Source organism: Ylistrum balloti, unplaced genomic scaffold (assembly GCF_031769215.1).
Source record: "Ylistrum balloti isolate Yb309-2 unplaced genomic scaffold, AGI_CSIRO_Ybal_v1 Utg369762, whole genome shotgun sequence".
In the NCBI taxonomy this organism is placed as follows: domain Eukaryota; kingdom Metazoa; phylum Mollusca; class Bivalvia; order Pectinida; family Pectinidae; genus Ylistrum; species Ylistrum balloti.
The window spans coordinates 816,437-841,320 of NW_026781960.1; the positions used below are offsets into that span (position 1 = coordinate 816,437).

Consider the following 24,884-nt stretch of genomic DNA (forward strand, 5'->3'; position numbering starts at 1 on the left):
GACATTGCGCGTATATTCTTATCAAAGCTTATAATTAATTTCTTAGATAGGGTTCAAAAACGAAAATAGCACTTAACTGCAGAACTTTGATGATTTAATGACGGGTTATTTCATAACTAATCACTGTGCATAACAGCTGGCTTGACATGGCGTGACGTCATGTCATTGACAGCTAATTCGCGCCATTTTCAGTCTTCTACATTTCACACAGAAATTTGTACAAGTATAAAATACCATATATTCCCCTAATAAATCCGTTGTTTATTCGTTGTTTATTGCTTGGGTACATTACAAGAAATTCGGAAATCTTATAATGTTGAAGTCCGTTTGTTTTTGTTTTGTTTTTTTTTTTTTTTTTTAATCATTGAATGATAGCGATCAACACACCAGGTTAATGCAAACAGAAATTCCATTCATTAAAAATAGAAGTTCGAACAAACCCGTCGCAAGGTGGCGTGTTGCCGTTGACTTCCCAATCATTATCAAGTGTGCGGAGGTAGGTTTGCTCTGTCTAATTTTTTTTCCCGTCGATAAATGAAAAGAAAAAGTAGACGAATCAGAATTTTGCGAGCAGGCAAGGAAAAAATTTATTTCTTTGTATTATTATAAAATTAATTAAAATTATTGCATTTCCAATGAGTACCTGTCACCAGTTCTGTGTTTGTCTTAAAATAATTTAATAAAAAAAAAAAAAAAAAAACACAGACAAAACAACAGTTTCAATTTTGATCATCAAAATTTCCTATTTTCTTCTTCCATCCAATCGCGGAGAGGCTGGAAGTAGCGTAAGATCGACCCGGCGCTGATCTCTGTTTCCCCCGTGATCTGCCTCAAAGCCTCTGGCCAAGGAAGGCTTCCACCAAGTTCCATCATATCACTGGTTAGAGAAGGGCATTTTATAAGTGACAAGCATGAAAAAAGCACACACTGTTAACATATCTATGGATGTATGAAACTCAAGTAAAGCATAAATCAATAAAAATAAATTCCAACGTAATATCATAAACTTTTGCAGGGCACGTGACGTTATTAAGGGTTTTTTTCCAAGGGACTGCCTTTTGTGACGGCTTAGTTGACGTTTCGGTTTTCAGCGTCGACAATTTCAACAATTTTCTGTTGATAGAGGACATAATTTGAGGAAAACTCTTGAGGTTTTAGGCAGAATTCCTAAAACTTTTGCATGAGTTATCACCATAAACTACAAAATAAATGAATGCTGGCATAGTGTATCACTTTTCTTGATTTCTAGGACCCAAAAATTAATTCTTGATTTCCTGAAAATTCCTGAAAACTTTTTATGAAAACTACTCGCAAACATATTTTAAAGCATAAAGCCTTTTAAAAACTTCAATTTCAGAACATTTTCAAATAAAGGATTTCAGGATTTTTTTCAAAATTTAATTTTTTTCTTTGTTATGATTATTTGCGGTTATGAAATCAAATTAAAAATTAGCATTTGAGATTTGATATCATTTTTGCTTATTATCCCGGTATCATTATTTTGCATCTTTATAGGGAAAAAATGCTAGAAACAAATATCACCTAGAAAATATTCAAGATTTGTTGTTATCCGCGAACAAAATACAGATAAGCGACGTCGCAGCCATCTAAACTTTCAAATTATTCATCACCACAACATTTTTTTGTTTTGTTTTGTTTTTTGTTTTGTTTTTTTTTTTTTATTTTTTGTTATTTTTGGGTAGTGAGTTTCATAAATCCTTAATTCAACGTAATGGAATTTTAGTGTATTTGACTCATTAGCGCCATAATAAATACACAGAAGCAAAAATTAGGACAACTAGTTTTGGCGCAATACTTTCAGCGCCAAATGCGCTAAAATAATATTATAAGATATGGAAAGTAATTTAAGAAAACGGCCGTAGGATATTGCGGAGTACTTAAAGTTCTGGAGTCATATTTTTAAGAACTTTCTCCAAATCAAGTTATCTAAACGTTGATAAGTCTTCAGTGTAAATAACGGAGATGTAATACAATCTTAAATGATATATTTGTATGATTATCTAAATGTATATATATTTATATATTGGGACAAAATTCTTGTGAGTTTTGTCATTTCTTCATGACAACGTACTGGTGCATTATAAGATCGATGATATGAGGTAAGAGGACGTACGTAAGATATACATAGAACCATGTAAATCCTACTTCGACGGTATGTCCGACCACCTGGTAGAGAGACAATGGCACTAACCAGTGAGCCACGCGATAAAGATTTTTTCGAAAGAAAAGTCCTGTAAAACGACTAGAGATTTCCGATAACAGATTATGGAACATCAATATAACAACATACTGGAGTAGTTTGCCAGCCTCCTTGCTTCTATAAAAGTCACATTGATGTAGGGGCTTATCACCATGGCCGGCTGCTTTACACATTTCTTCGTAAAACTGGAATTGTACCACAAAACTGATGAAATACCTGAAACATAGACATGTTACATACAGGTAGTCATCAAACAGATATACTTGTTCACCTACTGGAACATACCATTCACATTAAAGACCGATATATATATATTCCGGATGTCATCAAGTAAACTTACTGTAAAATCGTTACTTTTCATGGGGGATTTATTTTCAGTCGTCATTTTGTGGGTTCTCTCTATTCAGTAAATTCCTGTTTATGAACTGTTGAGTAAGCATCAGCAAGTGGAGCTTTATTTATCCACGAAATCAAATGTCCACGAGATAAACCTTTTTTAACCATGAAAATATATTATCTTAGCGTATAGGACATAACTTGTTAGTGTATGGTAAATTATGGAAGGAGACACTTACCGGATGTAAGGCACACTGGCGGCAACATGGTATTTAGCACCCGGATCAAAGAACTCTTCCCCTCGAGGTGACGGAGGCGATATCATCTGGTACTCCTTCCTGAATCAACATGAGTAGATAATGATAAAGTTTGTGATGTCTAATGATCGAACCTAGCTTTCCTCCTAAATAAGTAAAATTTTACACTCTCTGAACTTCCAGTAATGACGTCCCGTCTTCATATCTAAGGATCAACAATTCGTTCCTATATATTTCTGTATCGCACTCTAACCACACACCTAAGCCCTTTCTCCGCCCTTAAACCATGGTTAAAAGTCACATTCGCCATCTATCACTTGATACGCCTGTTCTACCCTCGCCATCTATCACTTGATACGCCTATTCTACCCTCACCATCTATCACTTGATACGCCTGTTTTAGCCTCGTCATCTATCACTTGATACGCCTGCTCTACCCTCGTAATCTATCACTTGATACCCCTGTTCTACCCTTGTCATCTATCACTTGATACACCTATTCTGCCCTCGACATCTATCATTTGATACGCCTGTTCTACCCTCGTCATCTATCACTTGATACGCCTGTTCTACCCTCGTCATCTATCACTTGATACGCCTGTTCTACCCTCGCCATCTATCATTTGATACGCCTGCTCTACCCTCGTCATCTAGAACTTGATACGCCTGTTCTATCCTCGTCATCTATCACTTTATACGCCTGTTCTACCCTCGTCATCTATCACTTCATACGCCTGTTCTACCCTCGTCATAATAAGCCTGTTCTACCCTCGTCATCTATAACATGATACGCCTGTTCTATCCTCGTCATCTATCACTTGATACGCCTGTTCTACCCTCGTCATCTATCACTTGATACGCCTGTTCTACCCTCGTCATCTATCACCTGATACGCCTGTTCTACCCTCACCATCTATCACATGATACGCCTTTTCTACCCTCGTCATCTATCACTTGATACGCCTGTTCTACCCTCACCATCTATCACTTGGTACGCCTGTTCTACCCTCGCCATCTATCACTTTATACGCCTTTTCTACCCTCGTCATCTATCACTTGATACGCCTGTTCTACCCTCACCATCTATCACTTGGTACGCCTGTTCTACCCTCGCCATCTATCACTTTATACGCCTGTTCTACCCTCGCCATCTATCACTTGATACGCCTGTTCTACCCTCGCCATCTATCACTTGATCTCCTTGCCATGATTTTCAGCCACGGCTCATAAAATCCCACATAAAGTCCTTTCGTACTACGGTTACGTGTTCTGTTCTCCCTCACCCCTCCCCTAAGCCCCGCCTACTGACCTCATTTTCCACCATTCCGAGTTGTAGTTCTCTGGTTTTATCGTTCCTCTGAATACTGCCCATCGGTATTTGTCGATCAGTAAGCCGAATGGAAGAAATGCTACCTTCAAGAGAGCTTTCTTCATTAAATAGTTCATATCCGCTTCTGGAACATTGGAGATTGAGCAGACGCTGAGACAGGAAAACAGTGATCATACCGTATCTCAATTTAGCTCCGCTCACCTTACTGTCAGGTATGTTTAACTATTTAAAATTTACCATGGTAATTTGAAGTACAGTATCGATCACTTTAACCCCTGGCGTGTTTAAGTGTAGCCTTGCGTACTGATCATTTGGTATATAGTATCGTTCTCTTTACTGTACAGTACCTTTAACCTTCGCCTCGTTCACTGTAACGCTGGTAATATGAAACATCGTATCACCCACTTTACTGCCTTTTGTGTTTAACCTTCACCAATTCACTTTAACGCTGGTGATATGAAACATAGTATCACCCACTTTACTACCATGGTGTTTTTAACTACTGCCAAAATCACTTTTGTGACACTTTGTTCTATAGCGTCGTTCGCTCATTTTGACTGACGTGTTCAACGATCGGACAGTTCACACTTTATATTCACTGTTCTCCCAGGAATATTTTCAGCAAGTCTTCTTTTAGACATACCTGTCGACGCTTGTACATTAACGTACTATCATCATATCTACATATATTTATACCAAATCTAACAGAATTATCTAATAAACTCACTCTCTGGGTCCACATCATCACTAGGACAGGCTACTCCAATCAATTCACACAGATGTTTCGGTGTTCGAACAGCGAGAGCTATGGTGTCGCCGATAGCCTCATGGAATCCCCCGTTGGCGCCTCGACGATAGACGACGGGTTGGTCTTCATAGGCCATGTAGTAATGCACGTGACCCATCTCGTGGTGAACTGTCTCGAGATAGTCCATAGTAACATCTGTACACATCTTTATTCTGTACAACAAAACATTATCTAGCTGATTTTGTGTAAATCAGATAAATATTTCAAATAAAAGATTTGTTGATTATGTGTGGAGATCGCGCCTTGGTGTCTTAGAAAGGTTTCTTTATGAGATTCTATAAAGCTTCATTTAACATATTTTGAAAATTATGGCGAATTCTTTCAGACATATTTGATGGAGAACCTTATCGCGTATTATCAAAAATATAACCGAATTTCAGCCATTGAATTTACGTTCAAACATTAAGGAAAATTTAACGCTTTGGCTGTTTCCCTTGGTTCAATGAATCATTAAAACTGCTTAACAAAAAAAGTGTTACATCTGTGTTTTGTGAAAACAATGTCTGTCCAGATATAAGGTAGATAGTTCCACAGTCAGACGCCATACTTCAGACAACGTTTCGTATCTTATGACCTCGTGACAACAATAAACCTGTGAGCTGTTTAATAGACATTACGCCAAATAGACGAACATCAGGAACTTAGTCATCAACAGTCTTACCGGAAATCGTCATCGTCAAAAAAGTCCCAAGCGGAAGCATGGCAAACAAGGCTACGGTCCGCAGGTTTTTCAATGATGGAATTCTTCCAGAATTTTTTCGTCATTTCCGGCAGTCCTAATGACATATAAAACTGTTCTGCCACCTCGAACATTGTCTTCGGTGTATATCCATTTTCTTTCAGAGCGTCATCGTAATTTTCGTTTTGTATATCAAAAGGTTTCACCAAATCGAAAATTGATATAAATTCTTGTGCCCACATGTTACCTTAAAGATAAAAAGTAGTATATACTCGATTCTTTCAAACTTCTGATTCACTTGAGAGACAAATTGTATCCCTGTCTCTTATCGCCAAACGCACGTAAAACATGAGAGAAAAAGAGCATTCGAAGGAAGTATTTGTTGTACAGTATTGGCTTCATCTATGACCGTTGAACACCTAAACTGAAATGAGATTCAAAGACAGACACAAATATCTGTTATCGTTATCTGCTAATTTTAAACTTTACCAGATCACCGACGACATTAAGATATACAAACAGATGAACTAGATACACTACAGGCGCGGTTTTTATGATTTCGTCGATTTCAACAAATCAGCCAGTAGATGAGTCACACAATAACACGGATACTTACCCAGTAAGTGAGCAGGTATGGACCCGTCGGCCGGGAACGTAATGTCGTCCTTGTAGTAATCTTTCAGTTTGTTGTATACATATTTTTGAAGTTCCGAGTATAAAGGTTTTAATTCGGCCCATAACCTGTCACACATTTCTTCTACTCCATCTACCTCGTCGAAATCTGTTGTCAGCCAGACCTCGGCTTGTGATGCGTACCCTAGATACAACAATCCTGGTTTAGCTAGCTTTATTAAATATGTGGTGTTCCCCTAGCTTATCAAAATCAGGAATTCATGCCATTGATCTATTTCTAAAAGCATGGGCAACAACAAATCTGTGTCCGGCACTCGGATTCATACCCCAACTCCACATCTTACGATATATCCATACATATCCTCACTCAAGCCCCACATCCCATTATATCTACACTCCAGCCCCACATCTCACTATATCTACACTCCAGCCCCACATCTCACTATATCCACACTCCAGCCCCACATCTCACTATATCCACACTCCAGCCACACATCCCACTATATCCACACTCAAGCCCCATATCCCATTATATCTACACTCCAGTCCCACATCTCACTATATCCACACTCCAGCCCCACATCTCACTATATCCACACTCCAGCCCCACATCCCACTATATCCACACTCAAGCCCCATATCCCATTATATCTACACTCCAGCCCCATATCCCATTATATCTACACACCAGTCCCACATCTCACTATATCCACACTCCAGTTCCTTATCCCACTATATCCTCATTCCAGCCCCAAATCTCACTATATCCACACTCCAGCTCCACCTCCCACTATATCCACAGTCCTGACACACATCTCATTATATCCACACTCCAGCCCCACATCCTATTATATCTACACTCCAGCCCCACATCCCACTATATCCACACTCCAGCTCCACATCCCACTAAATCCTCATTCCAGCCCCACATCCCATTATCTCTACACTCAAGCCCCATCTCCCACTATATCCACACCAAAGTCTCACATTACACTATATCCACAATCCAGCCCCACATCCCACTATATCCACACTCCAGCCCCACATCCCACTATTTTCTCATTCCAGTCCCACATCCCACTATCTCTACACTCCAGCCCCACATCCCACTATATCTACACTCCAGCCCCACATTCCACTATATCCACACTCCAGCTCCACATCCCACTATATCCTCATTCCAGCCCCACATCCCACTATCTCTACACTCCAGCCCCACATCCCACTATACCTACACTCCAGCCCCACATCCCACTATATCCACACTCCAGCCCAACATCTCATTAAATCTACACTCCAGCCCCAAATCCTACTATATCCACACTCCAGTTCCACATCCCACTATATTCATACTACAGCCCCACATCTCACTATATCCACACTCAAGCCCCAAATCCCATCAATCCACACTCCAGCCGCAAATCCTACTATATCCACACTCCAGCCCTACATCCCACTTTATCTACACTCCAGCCCCACATCCTACTATATCCACACTCCTACCCCACATCTCACTATATCTGCACTCCAGCCCCAAATCCTACTATATCCACACTCCAGCCCCAAATCCTGCTATATCCACACTCCAGCTCCAAATCCCATCAATCCACACTCCAGCCCCACATCCCACTATCTCTACACTCCAGCCCCACATCCCACTATATCTACGCTCCAGCCCCACATCCTACTATATCCACACTCCAGCCCCACATCTCACTATATCTACACTCCAGCCCCAAATCCTACTATATCCACACTCCAGCCCCACATCTCACTATATCTACACTCCAGCCCCACATCACCACTATATCTACACTCCAGCCCCACATCCCACTATATCCACACTCCAGCCCCACATCCTACTATATCTGCACTCCAGTCTCACATCCTACTATCTACACTCCAGTCTCACATCCTACTATATCTGCACTCCAGTCTCACATCCTACTATATCTACACTCCAGTCTCACATCCTACTATATCTACACTCCAGTCTCACATCCTACTATATCTGCACTCCAGTCTCACATCCTACTATATCCACACTCCAGCCCCACATTCGACGATATCCACACTCCAGGCCCAAATCCCACTATATCCACACTCCAGCCCCAAATCCCATCAATCCACACTCCAGCCCCAAATCCTACTATATCCACACTCCAGCCCCACATCCCACTATATCCACACTCCAGCTCCACATCCTACTATATCCACACTCCAGCTCCACATCCCACTAAATCCTCATTCCAGCCCCACATCCCATTATCTCTACACTCAAGCCCCATCTCCCACTATATCCACACCAAAGTCTCACATTACACTATATCCACAATCCAGCCCCACATCCCACTATATCCACACTCCAGCCCCACATCCCACTATTTCCTCATTCCAGTCCCACATCCCACTATCTCTACACTCCAGCCCCACATCCCACTATATCTACACTCCAGCCCCACATTCCACTATATCCACACTCCAGCTCCACATCCCACTATATCCTCATTCCAGCCCCACATCCCACTATCTCTACACTCCAGCCCCACATCCCACTATACCTACACTCCAGCCCCACATCCCACTATATCCACACTCCAGCCCAACATCTCATTAAATCTACACTCCAGCCCCAAATCCTACTATATCCACACTCCAGTTCCACATCTCACTATATTCATACTACAGCCCCACATCTCACTATATCCACACTCAAGCCCCAAATCCCATCAATCCACACTCCAGCCGCAAATCCTACTATATACACACTCCAGCCCTACATCCCACTTTATCTACACTCCAGCCCCACATCCTACAATATCCACACTCTTACCCCACATCTCACTATATCTGCACTCCAGCCCCAAATCCTACTATATCCACACTCCAGCCCCAAATCCTGCTATATCCACACTCCAGCTCCAAATCCCATCAATCCACACTCCAGCCCCACATCCCACTATCTCTACACTCCAGCCCCACATCCCACTATATCTACGCTCCAGCCCCACATCCTACTATATCCACACTCCAGCCCCACATCTCACTATATCTGCACTGCAGCCCCAAATCCTACTATATCCACACTCCAGCCCCAAATCCTGCTATATCCACACTCCAGCCCCACATCTCACTATATCTACACTCCAGCCCCAAATCCTACTATATCCACACTCCAGCCCCACATCTCACTATATCCACACTCCAGCCCCACATCCACTATATCAACACTCCAGCCCCACATCACACTATATCCACACTCCAGCCCCACATCACCACTATATCTACACTCCAGCCCCACATCCCACTATATCCACACTCCAGCCCCACATCCTACTATATCTGCACTCCAGTCTCACATCCTACTATATCTACACTCCAGTCTCATTTCCTACTATATCTGCACTCCAGTATCACATCCTACTATATCTACACTCCAGTCTCACATCCTACTATATCTACACTCCAGTCTCACATCCTACTATATCTGCACTTCAGTCTCACATCCTACTATATCCACACTCCAGCCCCACCTCCCACTAGTTCCACACTCCAGCCCCACATTCGACGATATCCACACTCCAGCCCCAAATCCTACTATATCCACACTCCAGCCCCAAATCCCATCAATCCACACTCCAGCCCCAAATCCTACTATATCCACACTCCAGCCCCACATCCCACTATATCCACACTCCAGCCCCACATCCGACGATATCCACACTCCAGCCCCACATCTCACTATGTCCACACTCCAGCCCCACATCTCACTATATCTACACTCCAGCCCCACATCCGACGATATCCACACTCCAGCCCCACATCTCACTATATCCATACTCCAGCCCCAAATCCCATCAATCCACACTCCAGCCCCAAATCCTACTATATCCACACTCCAGCCCCACATCTCACTATATCTACACTCCAGCCCCACATCCTACTATATCTGCACTCCAGTCTCACATCCTACTATATCTACACTCCAGTCTCACATCCTACTATATCTGCACTCCAGTCTCACATCCTACTATATCTACACTCCAGTCTCACATCCTACTATATCTACACTCCAGTCTCACATTCTACTATATCTGCACTCCAGTCTCACATCCTACTATATCTACACTCCAGTCTCACATCCTACTATATCTGCACTCCAGTCTCACATCCTACTATATCTGCACTCCAGCCCCACATCCCACTATATCCACACTCCAGCCCCACATCTCACTATATCTACACTCCAGCCCCAAATCCTACTATATCCACACTCCAGCCCCAAATCCTACTATATCCACACTCCAGCCCCAAATCCCATCAATCCACACTCCAGCCCCAAATCCTACTATATCCACACTCCAGCCCCACATCCCACTATATCCACATCCCACTATATCCACACTCCAGCCCCACATCCGACGATATCCACACTCCAGCCCCACATCTCACTATGTCCACACTCCAGCCCCACATCTCACTATATCTACACTCCAGTCTCACATCCTACTATATCTACACTCCAGTCTCACATTCTACTATATCTACACTCCAGTCTCACATCCTACTATATCTACACTCCAGTCTCACATCCTACTATATCTGCACTCCAGTCTCACATCCTACTATATCTGCACTCCAGCCCCACATCCCACTATATCCACACTCCAGCCCCACATCCGACGATATCCACACTCCAGCCCCACATCTCACTATGTCCACACTCCAGCCCCACATCTCACTATATCTACACTCCAGCCCCAAATCCTACTATATCCACACTCCAGCCCCAAATCCTACTATATCCACACTCCAGCCCCAAATCCCATCAATCCACACTCCAGCCCCAAATCCTACTATATCCACACTCCAGCCCCACATCCCACTATATCCACACTCCAGCCCCACATCCAACTATATCCACACTCCAGCCCCACATCTCACTATATCCACACTCCAGCCCCACATCTCACTATGTCCACACTCCAGCCCCACATCTCACTATATCTACACTCCAGCCCCACATCCGACGATATCCACACTCCAGCCCCACATCTCACTATATCCACACTCCAGCCCCAAATCCCATCAATCCACACTCCAGCCCCAAATCCTACTATATCCACACTCCAGCCCCACATCTCACTATATCTACACTCCAGCCCCACATCCTACTATATCTGCACTCCAGTCTCACATCCTACTATATCTACACTCCAGTCTCACATCCTACTATATCTGCACTCCAGTCTCACATCCTACTATATCTACACTCCAGTCTCACATCCTACTATATCTACACTCCAGTCTCACATCCTACTATATCTACACTCCAGTCTCACATCCTACTATATCTGCACTCCAGTCTCACATCCTACTATATCTACACTCCAGCCCCACATCCCACTATATCCACATCCTACTATATCCACACTACTTCCCCACATCTCACTATATCTTCACTCCAGCCCCAAATCCTACTATATCCACACTCCAGCCCCAAATCCTGCTATATCCACACTCCAGCTCCAAATCCCATCAATCCACACTCCAGCCCCACATCCCACTATCTCAACACTCCAGCCCCACATCCCACTATATCTACACTCCAGCCCCACATCCTACTATATCCACACTCCAGCCCCACATCTCACTATATCTGCACTGCAGCCCCAAATCCTACTATATCCACACTCCAGCCCCAAATCCTGCTATATCCACACTCCAGCTCCAAATCCCATCAATCCACACTCCAGCCCCACATCCCACTATATCCACACTCCAGCCCCACGCCCCATATATCCACACTCCAGCCCCACATCTCACTATATCTACACTCCAGCCCCAAATCCTACTATATCCACACTCCAGCCCCACATCTCACTATATCCACACTCCAGCCCCACATCACCACTATATCTACACTCCAGCCCCACATCCCACTATATCCACACTCCAGCCCCACATCCTACTATATCCACACTCCAGCCCCACATCCCACTATATCCACACTCCAGCCCCACATCCTACTATATCTGCACTCCAGTCTCACATCCTACTATATCTACACTCCAGCCCCACATCCTACTATATCAACACTCCTAGTTCCAGCCTATATCCACACCACATCCTACTATATCCACACTCCAGTCACACATCCTACTATATCCACACTCCAGCCCCACATCCTACTATATCCAGCCCCAAATCCACACTCCAGCCCCACATCTACTATATCCACACTCCAGCCCCACATCCGAAGATATCCACACTCCAGCCCCACATCTCACTATATCCACACTCCATATCTATCCACACTCCAGCCCCCATCCCACTATATCCCATCCACATCCTATATCCACACTCCAGTCCACACTCCAGCCCCAACATCCCACTATATCCACACTCCAGCCCCAAATCCACATCAATCCACACTCCAGCCCCAATCCCTATATCCACACTCCATCCACATCCACTATATCCACACTCCAGCCCCACATCCCACTATATCCACACTCCAGCCCCACATCCACTATATCCACACTCCAGCCCCACATCCGACTATATCCACACTCCAGCCCCACATCCAGCCCCACATCACTACACTATATCCACACTCCAGCCCCACATCCCACTATATCCACACTCCAGCCCCACATCCGACGAAAACCACCCGCCAGCCCCACAACCAACGATATCCACACTCCAGCCCCACATCCAACGATATCCACTCCAGCCCCACTATATCACTATAGCCCCACATCTCGACGATATCCACACTCCAGCCCCACATTCGACGATATCCACACTCCAGCCCCAAATCCTACTATATCCACACTCCAGCCCCACATCTCACTATATCCACACTCCAGCCCCACATCACCACTATATCTACACTCCAGCCCCACATCCCACTATATCCACACTCCAGCCCCACATCCTACTATATCTGCACTCCAGTCTCACATCCTACTATATCTACACTCCAGTCTCACATCCTACTATATCTGCACTCCAGTCTCACATCCTACTATATCTACACTCCAGTCTCACATCCTACTATATCTACACTCCATTCTCACATCCTACTATATCTGCACTCCAGTCTCACATCCTACTATATCCACACTCCAGCCCCACCTCCCACTAGTTCCACACTCCAGCCCCACATCCGACGATATCCACACTCCAGCCCCAAATCCTACTATATCCACACTCCAGCCCCGAATCCCATCAATCCACACTCCAGCCCCAAATCCTACTATATCCACACTCCAGCCCCACATCTCACTATATCCACACTCCAGCCCCACATCCGACGATATCCACACTCCAGCCCCAAATCCTACTATATCCACACTCCAGCCCCACATCTCACTATATCCACACTCCAGCCCCACATCACCACTATATCTACACTCCAGCCCCACATCCCACTATATCCACACTCCAGCCCCACATCCGACGATATCCACACTCCAGCCCCACATCTCACTATGTCCACACTCCAGCCCCACATCTCACTATATCTACACTCCAGCCCCACATCCGACGATATCCACACTCCAGCCCCAAATCCTACTATATCCACACTCCAGCCCCACATCTCACTATATCCACACTCCAGCCCCTACTACTACTACTACTACTACTACTATGCTGACGGTCGCAATGCGACAAAGTCTGTTCCTCTGTTCTACCCAAGCGCTGATCTCCATATGCTTCTGTCATTACACAACTCTGGCCAGGAATTCAAGTTGATGTTCCTCCGTTTCAAATTTCTTTTGACTGTATCTTTAAACCGTAGTCGGGGTCTGCCTCTCTTCCTACTACCAACTGGAAGCTGTGAGAACAGGATCTGTTTTGGAAGTCGGTCTTGCGGCATCCTCATGATGTGCCCTGTCCATCGAAGGTTCTTTCTGATCAGCATGTCTTCCATGGGTGTTAATCCAGTTCTTTCAAGTATTTCCTTGTTGGTAACTTTGTCTTTCCAGGTTACTTTTATGATGGTTCTAAGGTGCCGCATCATAAAAGCATGAAGCTTCTTCACATGGCTTCTGTATACCGTCCACGACTCGGCTCCATACAAGAGAGTGGATATGACAATGGCTCTGTATATCTTTCCTTTCACCTTCAATGAAACATGATGGTTGTTCCAGAGTCTCTGATGTAATCTGCCAAAAGATGAACTGGTCTTAGCAATTCTTCTCTGTATTTCGGCATCAATACGCCCATCTTTCGCTGCTGTGCTACCAAGATAGGTGAACTCTGGGACAGAATTTAGTTTGATACCATCGACCAGTATATCCACCTCCTGGGACTTTGAAGAGTCTGGTTGGTATAGCACTTCAGTTTTCTTGATGTTTATCTTTAGTCCAAATTTCTTTGATGCTTCCGAGAAGGCATTTACTATGCGTTGAATTTCCTGTGGTAATATCCACACTCCTGCCCCACATCACCACTATATCCACACTCCAGCCCCACATCCTACTATATCTGCACTTCAGTCTCACATCCTACTATATCTACACTCCAGTCTCACATCCTACTATATCTGCACTCCAGTCTCACATCCTATTATATCTGCACTCCAGTCTCACATCCTACTATATCTACACTCCAGTCTCACATCCTACTATATCTGCACTCCAGTCTCACATCCTACTATATCTGCACTCCAGTCTCACATCCTACTATATCCACACTCCAGCCCCACATCCTACTATATCTACACTCCATATCCACTTCAGCAGACATACACACACCATAAACCATGAAACACACCTTTGTATCATTATTTGTGTGGAATGGACAATTTAGTGATATCTTTCATTCTTTCTATTAATCTTTTAAGTGTTTTCGGAAATATTTAGAGAATTTTGTTGTTCAGTCTATTAATTTGGGTTATGAAACTTATCTATTTCTACAACAAGACATCACTTCTAAAGGGGGATACATCCAGACATTTCATTAAAAAATGGAGGCCCATATCACTGCCAAATATTGTTTACAAAATAGCTTCTTGTACAATATCACTTCGACTTAAGACATATCAGAATGGGTTTCTAGAGGGGAAAGCTTTATCTGTGATGTTATGCAGTCTACAGAGGAAAATGATATTCCAGGTATGTTTTCAATGGTTGACTTTGAAAAGGCTTTTGGTTCGGTTTCTTTCTTATTTATTGAAAAAGATTTACAGTTTAAGCAACGACCTTTTTTAGCTTCTTTTAATCCACTTTCCTCAATAAAATGATAACCCATTTAGCCCTAAAACAAATCGTATATGCCCTCAGTTTACTGTCATACATCTTACCATTGTCCCTAGCACCAATGTTCTGGAGTTCTACCAATCTAGTATATTTGGATTTCATTTTTGTGCCCGTGACGTCACGCCATTTTTCCCAAGCTTCCCGCAACTCCGTCTCATTTCGACTGTTGGCCATGATATCAGTTAGTTCCGGTTCAATTTGTAACATGCTTCCGTTCATTTCCACTTCAGCGTCTCCGTATATCTCAGTAAGATCGGCCTTTAAATCCTCCAGTTCTCTATAAGCAGAACCACACATTAACATTTTCACAGGTTTGATTCACAAATTCATAAATAATACAAATACCTGCGTACTCGTGTGTTGAAGATTTCGAACCGATACGTTTCACAAGGGGATGAATATGTTTGTACATATACATTTAACAGCGAAAATCACGGGAATGTTACCATTACTGATATATAGACAGGAATGAAAGCACGTGAGCAAAATGTTTAAACATACAGAACAAGTATATACAAATTTAACCCACACGTCATAGATGTTAAGTCTGAAAATGTTGGTTAACAGGCATGTTCTACAATACTTAAGTTTTTAACTATCTTATTATCTTGCTATGGGTTTAGATTGTGCCTAAAGTCGACGCTGCACGCTAAGTAATATTTAACATGGACAGCTTCTCACCAAGCTGTATGATGAATGTGATGATTTCAATTTCCCTATTGTGAATTTTCCAATTTCTTGATAGCAACTTCCCTGCATCCCCTACTTATGGTGTTTACATGTCGCAGCTGATTCAGTATTCAAAGGCCTCTTCTGGAACATTTGGTCCTATTCCCCTTGTATTTTTTTCAGGAGTCATCGTGTAAATGTTTGTTTATAGTTTGCCCTGGTTGGATTAAATTTGATTACGTGACACATTGGTATTTCCTTGTTGTTTTCTATTCTAGATTTATCTACACGTATAAACTTATCTACTTTCTCATTAACCACGCTTCTGAAAAAAACGCAGGCTGTTCAAGAAAAATTGGAAATTCATGTATAGTTTATCCTTGTTTTATCGTTTTCGTGTCATTTACTTTGGTTGTAACATTTTTAGTATAAGTTTCCATACTTAACGTTATCTGGGTCTTTGGGCGAGAAGATCTGGTCCAATAGTTTTAGTTGTCTGCTGGTATCATCAGAGAAGGTTTGGCTCTTGCAGCTACCAACTTCCTCCCCCAATTTCCGTTGAAAAGCCGCAAATTTAACGTTGCTTTCCGTCATCTGTAAAATGAAACACATTAGCACCGAATAAATATCCGGATGTTTCACCATGACAACACGCTTGTGAAATGTTCTGTTGCAGACAGAAACACTGATCGCAGGGGGTCACAAGGACTAGATATTTCCGATGTGTAAAAAGGGCAACAGACACAGTAAAGTGATCGTTGTTTTATGTATCAAAGTGACGGAAGATTGCTCCTTTGAAACCTTTACCATGACATGTTCTAGGGTGCAGAGAGCGAAAGTTGTTGTAAGCCATGGAGTATCGAGGATGAAAGTGACTTTAGTGAGATAAGGTACTGGCGTGTTTTGGTTAACATCAGTGAAGATGTGATCCAATAGAAAGTAGAATACTTTACAATACATGTGGTAGAGACAACTTATAATCGTCACAAACCTTCTCTTTGGTGGCATCAGTGATGTTAGATTCATAGTTCCAACCAGCAACTACATTGGTATTCATCTCGATTCGAAGTTTCTCATTTGTTCGTCGTAACCAGTAACGCGTAGCTGCTTCATCAGTTGTTCTGCAGAATCCCTCTGAAATAGTAATGGATAGCCATATTACGAAAACATTGTACAAAAGACTTCAGTGAATACAAATTCCTGATTAGATACAGCCAAATGATTCAATAAGGTGTAAGACTATCTCGTGATGTTAAGGGCATACATTATGAAACCTCGCATTCAAGAAAATTCAAAACAGATCGAAATAAATTTCAAAATCCAGATGGGGATGTGCACCAACTCCAAACTCATAATTTTCAATACTGGATTATATTCTAAAAAGTGTTAATATTCAGTTCAATAAAGGCATGACATGCAGCTTACGGCGAACCTCGGGGACTCCACCGACATTGCCTGTCATATGCAATCTTGTATAAAAAGATACACAAGTGACCAGTATAGAAAGGTGCAGCTGTTTTTAAGAACTGTCAGTGATGCTTTGGACCTAAATGATTGAAACTTGGGAGACGACTGATGAAAATGCAAATTCGTCGGAAAAAATGACAAACATCAGATTGGGCAATGCATCTCGAAAATTCAATAAATCTTACGATTTTGAATATTGGATGATTTCAAACGAGCTTCAAGTACAAGTGTATATAAAGTATCATAAGATGTAAAACACATCTAAAGTCATCCAGCACGGTGAAAGTGACATTGTTCAGTTATATTCAACTTATAGAAGCAATCGATTATATTTTAATTGGAAATAAATACTGACCTTTACTTTTGAAATGTTGTTTGCCTCTATCTAAATCATCATTGTCGATCATCAAGTTAAAATCTCTTTTCATTCCAATGAGTAATTTGCGGAGTAGATCGAGACTGGTGTTGGCTTCAGCAACCTTCCGATTCCATCCGTCCGCCAGAAGAAATAATCCCACAAAAACAACTAAAGATTTCATGTTATTTCCGTCTTGTTCTGTAAAAGTAGAAAGGGGAAAATGTTGATGAAATTGATACTTACTTCGTAAATCAGAAATTCAAAAGAAATAACTAAATCTGTTGGAGATACTTTTTCAGTAAAATTGTGTATAATGATGCTTCACCGTAACGGCTGACCGTCCCGTCATGCACTTTAATGTGTTAGACTCATTGAATTATAAGAAGATCGTTGGTTGATGAGTGCCCTTCCTCAACATCTTACTCACCAATGTATTAATACAAAGACATCCCGACGGAAGACGAAATCGTTAAAAACAGGACAGAAAGCATGCAATTCAATCGTCTACACAGTAAACGGAAGTCAACATATTATATCATAGTATTATCATAGCATGTACTTACAGACATAGTTGCGTGCTCCGCTAAGATCTACTTATCTCTGATAGGGACTCTGGTACCACAAATATAAATAACAATTTCAAAAGTTTTTTATAGACGGTCCACTGTTGTTGTAATTAGTTTGTAAATTACCATAAAGATTGAAATCAATGTCTTTGAATTAGTGCCTGGAGTGTTACACCTACGATTGAGATAGATAAACACAAAACTAACCTCGCAGCTTACAAACACCGGAAACAACCTGCTCGAAATGTTATCAGGACAACGTGCTTCAAAATTTAACACAATCAAGGAGATATGTTTAAAGATCGCGGAACCAACCTCAGTCCTCCAACAGAATATCGGTAAATCTGGTTACTCTCAATCCTGAACCTGCCTGTCGAAGTGTCCAAACAATATCATAATCAGTAATTAGTATCATCTAAACGTTTACATATACCCTCGGCGTATGGTTTACACAAGGCCCAATAAAGAACCTTATCAGCACAATATCCTCCACTTAGTGTTCGTCATAATTCTTTTCATTGTACTTAAGTAACATAACCAAATAGAGTGGGCGATATCGTCTATTCAATTGTTAATGTCACCTACGCATCAGGAGATATCAATGAATCATATGATGCATCGCCATTCATTATAGTGATATCAACACGTCTTTACAACAAAACAATTTCCTTTTAAATGTCTTTTACAGGAATTGGACAATGGCCTATAAAAAGAGTCGTATCAGAAAACATAACGTGGTTTGGTCACACTTTTTTCAGACAGGTTCCTGGATCTGCACATTTGGTGACATTCAAAACTGTCTGACAATTGTGCTCTATATGGTAAAATAACTCCAAGTAATATTTTAGATTGTCAAATAAGATCGCAACTCGAACCCAGTGCTTTGCTGTGTTTATATCCGATGTTTCGGATCAGTCCCTCATAAAGCTTTGGGGATCAAATTGTCGGAAAGAGTGGTAGTAGCAGAGTATGTAGCAGACGCGAGATCCAGAATACATAAGGAGGAAAAATGATCCAGTCGGTGATAAATTTTGTTATAACTCCAATATAATATATTTCACATACTGATTCTTCTTCGTCGTCTCAAGTATATATAGTTTTCTGTGTAGAATTCGAATACTAGAAAGGTTTCTGTAGTAAAAACTGGAGGTACTAAACGGCAAGGCGTTAGCGAAGAATACAAAATCAACGACATCATTTGCAGCGTATTTGAGTTTGATTCCAGTAACTCCGTGGTGTAACTTAGCTTAAATACCCTCGGTATAATCAGTACACACTCTCAGGTGAACAAGACCTTCTTCTCTTTAAATTCTCACAGACATTTGATATCGGCGGAACACATGCTCAAGAAACTGTTCAAACGCCGGTAAATGTCATTAAACTTACTGTATGGTTTTAACAGCGATATACCTTGATATATCCAAGGACTTCTCTCCCCTCTGTCCACCTCTTTCTCCCTCCTTCCCCCCTCTCACCCCCCCCCCCCCCTCTCTCTCTCTCTCTCTCCCTCCCCTCTCTCTCTCACTTCCCCCTCCCTCTCTCTCTCTCCCTCCCCTCTCTCTTTCTCTCTCTCTCTCTCACTTCCCCCTCCCTCTCTCTCACTTCCCCCCCCCTCTCTCTCCCTCCCCCTCTCTCTCCCTCTCTCTCTCTCTCACTTCCCCCCTCCCTCTCTCTCTCTCTCTCTCCTCTCTCTCTCTCACTCTCTCTCACTTCCCCCTTCCCCCCTCTCTCTCTCGCTCTCTCCCTCCTCTCTCTCTCTCTCTCTTTCTCTCTCTCTCTCTCACTTCCCCCTCCCTTTCTCTTTCCCTCCTCTCTCTCACTTCTCTTCTCTCCTCTTCTCCCTCTCTTATACAATTCTGCGATGTGATTCGAGGTTTTTGTTAGATTGTCATTATCAGGTATAACATCTAAGGCACTAATTATAGTTTTTTAAATGTTAAACCTTCGCAAACACTTTTCCTCGTTCCTGAAGGTAACGAACTTTTAAAAATAAATTGTACCGGCAAAAAGTGCTAATATTATCACTCACCGTATCAATGAGGGGGATTTTGATGGTACATATAACGTGTGATGCTAGTTTACAGGGGTGTGTGAATAAATAGACTTTTATCATTTGTATTGTACTTGTTATGTTCAATTTGTCGATGTGTGTGGCAGTCGTAACCGTCATTAGACTTGTACAATACACGGTAGACTTATGAAAGGTATAAACATGTTTGTCATCTACCTATGTCTTATATTATTCGGAAAAGCCCATCGCACCAGTAATTTGATCACGTGTCTGGCCCTTGTGTGTCATACCTACTATTGCTTGTCTGCCAAAGTTTTTGTTCCACAATCAGTTAATAAAAGAAAACGAAACCTGCCAAGCAGACAATCTGGAATAATAATCAGTATTGCTTCATCATATTCAATAAAAATCCTGGTAATGACTTCGTGACGACAATTTTAAAACATTTAGATATAAGATCTTTGTTAGGGTAAGACACGCTACGATATACAAATATCGTAACAACATATGACAAGGTTTTTATGTACTGGTAATTTCTGATAATGTCATGTCACAAGTTTTAAAGTCAGCAGATGATAAGTGATGACGGAGAAAAATAAAAGTAACAAAATTATATCAGACACGACCAGAGCCGATGTTAGCCATGTTGGGCGATGAAAATGTCCAGTTTATATTATCATAAATATGTAGGTGAAACTGGCCTGTTTGGTTATTATTGGCTGGTGCAGGGATGGGATTGGGCGGAAGGGAGGGGGAGTAGGACTTGGGGGTAGAATTAATATGGGATGAAGACTGGTGGAAGAAGGGAAGTATACTGAGGGCTAGGATAGAAGGAAGGTAAAGTAAGGACCGAGAGTGGGAGACGGGTGTAGTCAGGACTGAGGGTGTCAGGATGTGAACTGAAGGTCGGGTTGGAAGGAAGGAGGACCCAGGGTGTAGGGAAGTATGGAGATGGTCGGGAATGGGAAGGCAGGTGTAGTGAGGATCGGGGGTGGAAGGGAGGTGTAGTGAGGATCGGGGGTGGAAGGGAGGTGTAGTGAGGGTCGGGGCTGGAAGGGAGGTGTAGTGAAGGTCTGGGGTGGAAGGGGGGTGTAGTTAGGCCTTAGGCTGGAAGCGAAGTGATGTGAGTGCAGCAGGTGGAATGGAGATAAAGTGAGAGTGGAGCTGGAAGGGAGGTGTAGTGAGGGTCGGGGCTGGAAGGGAGGTGTAGTGAGGGTCGGGGCTGGAAGGGAGGTGTAGAGAGGGCCGGGGGTGGAAGGGAAGCATAGTGAGGGTCGAGGCATAAAGGGAGGTATAGTGAAGATCGAGGGACGAAAGGAGGTAAAGCGAGGATCGGGGGATTAAGGGGGGCATTGCCAGGGTCTGGGAATGAGGGAGGTATAGCGAGGGTCGAGGGATGAAGGGTGGCATAGTGAGGATCGAAGGATGAAGGGGGACATAGCGAAGGTCGGGGGATGAAGGGAGGGATAGTGAGGGTCGAGGAATGAAAGAAGGCATAGCGTGAGTCCAAGAATGAAGGGAAGCATAGCGAGAGTAGGGGGGGGAAAGGGAAGCATAGCGAGGGCCGGAAGTGTGGGACAGGAGTGGAAGGGAGGTGAAGTGTGTGATAGGGATGGAAGGGAAGTGAAATGTGGGATAGGAGTGGAAGGAAGGTGAAATGTGGGACAGGGGTGGAAGGGAGGTGAGGTGTGGGACAGGGGTGGAAGGGAGATACATGTTAAGTAAGGGCAGGGGGTGGAAGGAATGTCTAGCTAAGACTTGAGTTAAAGGGAGATATATTGAGGGCTGGGTGGAATGGAGGTATATTGAGGGCTGGGGTCTGCAGGAAGGTATAGTGAGGGTCCTGAATGGAATGGATTTATAATTAAAATGAAAGTGTATGGGGTAGAAGGGAGGGTTGAGGGGACTGGGAGTAGAAGGGGCGGTGGATGGGCTTGGGGTACATGGAACTGGTGCAGGGATGTAGAGGGGCTTTGGGGTAGAAGGGAGGGTGAAGGGGAGTGGAGGTAGAAAGTAGGGGAGATAGCACTGATAATTTCTCTCTAAGACTACTGTAATACTTGATTTCTAAAGCACTGTATACTATGATTCATAGCTAAAGAATGGATACAGTTATGTATATATAATAATCTATAATAACACAATGCTGAATAGATATATATATATCTGACTGGACCAGTAGACCCAGCAAAGGAATAGATATATATATCCAACTGGACCAGTAGACCCAGCAAAGGAATAGATATATATATCTGACTGGACCAGTAGACCCAGCAAAGGAATAGATATATATATATCTGACTGGACCAGTAGACCCAGCAAAGGAATAGATATATATATATCTGACTGGACCAGTAGACCCAGCAAAGGAATAGATATATATATCTAACTGGACCAGTAGACCCAGCAAAGGAATAGATATATATATCTGACTGGACCAGTAGACCCAGCAAAAGAATAGATATATATATATCTAACTGGACCAGTAGACCCAGCAAAGGAATAGATATATATATCTAACTGGACCAGTAGACCCAGCAAAGGAATAGATATATATATCTAACTGGACCAGTAGACCCAGCAAAGGAATAGATATATATATCTGACTGGACCAGTAGACCCAGCAAAGGAATAGATATATATATCTAACTGGACCAGTAGACCCAGCAAAGGAATAGATATATATATCTGACTGGACCAGTAGACCCAGCAAAGGAATAGATATATATATCTAACTGGACCAGTAGACCCAGCAAAGGAATAGATATATATATCTAACTGGACCAGTAGACCCAGCAAAGGAATAGATATATATATCTAACTGGACCAGTAGACCCAGCAAAGGAATAGATATATATATATCTGACTGGACCAGTAGACCCAGCAAAGGAATAGATATATATATCTGACTGGACCAGTAGACCCAGCAAAGGAATAGATATATATATCTAACTGGACCAGTAGACCCAGCAAAGGAATAGATATATATATATCTAACTGGACCAGTAGACCCAGCAAAGGAATAGATATATATATCTAACTGGACCAGTAGACCCAGCAAAGGAATAGATATATATATATATCTAACTGGACCAGTAGACCCAGCAAAGGAATAGATATATATATATCTAACTGGACCAGTAGACCCAGCAAAGGAATGTGTTATCGTATGTAGTTTACTGTTTCGGTAATCAGCGATAATTACTCTGACCCCTTAGCATTTATACGGGACAGAGTTTCACTGAATAGTATCCCTTTTAAACCAGGCTGGTTCATCTCGCCTGTGTAAATAGTTTATGCAGGGCATGCCACCAGCTTTAAATGTTTTTTTTTATTCTGAAGGGTGGGGAGGGGCGAACTTTTTGTGGACATTGTAACTTTGATGAGTTAAATCCCAAATTACAGGGTAAAAATTTTGAGATCACTTCAAACCAAATGAAAATGGATGGAGCCAATTTTAGAAACGATATCTGCCTTCTTGGCTCCCACCACCACCCCTGCCCCAGGCGGAATGTTTACTTAAAGAACAGTCCTACTTCCTCCTGTTAATTAAATGTAAGCTTTTGTGGTAGCAGCTGTTCAATCACCTTTTATATAGTAATCACGTTTTCGTGTCATAAACCATATTTTTGAATATAATACAGGGACACATGACATACATACTTACAATAATCTCGACCGTGAATTCAGACGTCCATCAACACTTCACGAAGTTCTTGATCTTACCCGGAATAGAATTCAAGACACAATATGGTGGCCATGTTTACGTGTAGGCTCAGAACGGGGGTAAACTTCTGTGTATGTGGATATACGATCAATTTAAATACTTCCATTCACGGTCGCGTTAGAAAGCGGTCATGCACAACTAGTGGAGATATCACATTTAACTCGCTTTGCTTGCAGCAGTGACTTGCTCCATGTTTTAGTATTGTTCTTGAAACTTGTATGGTAGAACATATTATGATGATAATATACCCTATGAATATTTCCATTGATCACACTGGGGATATTAGTTTTTTCGCTGCTAAACCTGGTTCGCCCAATTATCTAATTCATTTCCGTCAGTAATAAATAAAACGTGAATACTGGCTATAAACATTTATTTGAATTCACTTGGAACAATGTCTAATTTGTTAGCTTTCTCTATAGTTCTCAAGCTGCAACAACTCATAAAAAGATGGGACGTAACTTCTCTGCGAACATTAATCTAGATCACGGTTAAATGACAGGAAACTGCATGTTATGGAAGCAGTAGAAATTTGCCCTCGATACATCTTGAA

General features: G+C 42.4%; 1 protein-coding gene across 1 annotated transcript; it reads right to left on the reverse strand.

Annotated features, from left to right (window-relative positions):
- Nucleotides 1-603: 603 nt before the first annotated feature.
- LOC132543691 (angiotensin-converting enzyme-like) lies at nt 604-24,312 on the reverse strand. Its single transcript, XM_060207209.1, has 12 exons — nt 24,272-24,312; nt 18,025-18,225; nt 17,194-17,336; nt 16,645-16,796; nt 15,578-15,810; nt 6,248-6,448; nt 5,614-5,878; nt 4,872-5,104; nt 4,124-4,268; nt 2,797-2,895; nt 2,312-2,437; nt 604-877 (listed from the first exon to the last, which is right to left on the reverse strand). Exons 2-12 carry the CDS (start codon nt 18,206-18,208, stop codon nt 733-735), a joined length of 1,926 nt encoding a protein of 641 aa, XP_060063192.1. The 5' UTR covers nt 18,209-18,225; nt 24,272-24,312; the 3' UTR covers nt 604-732.
- Between the last annotated feature and the right edge of the window lie 572 nt (nt 24,313-24,884).

What these genes read in the sequence shown, in the direction of transcription:
- LOC132543691 (XM_060207209.1), bottom strand. Translation starts at nt 18,208, where the DNA reads ATGAAATCTTTAGTTGTTTTTGTGGGATTATTTCTTCTGGCGGACGGA. An exon ending in TCGGAATGGTGGAAAATGAG is followed by an intron (nt 2,896 to 4,123) that starts GTCAGTAGGCGG and finishes ATGTTGATTCAG; the next exon opens with GAAGGAGTACCAGATGATAT. An exon ending in GCCAGTGTGCCTTACATCCG is followed by an intron (nt 2,438 to 2,796) that starts GTAAGTGTCTCC and finishes TCTATGTTTCAG; the next exon opens with GTATTTCATCAGTTTTGTGG.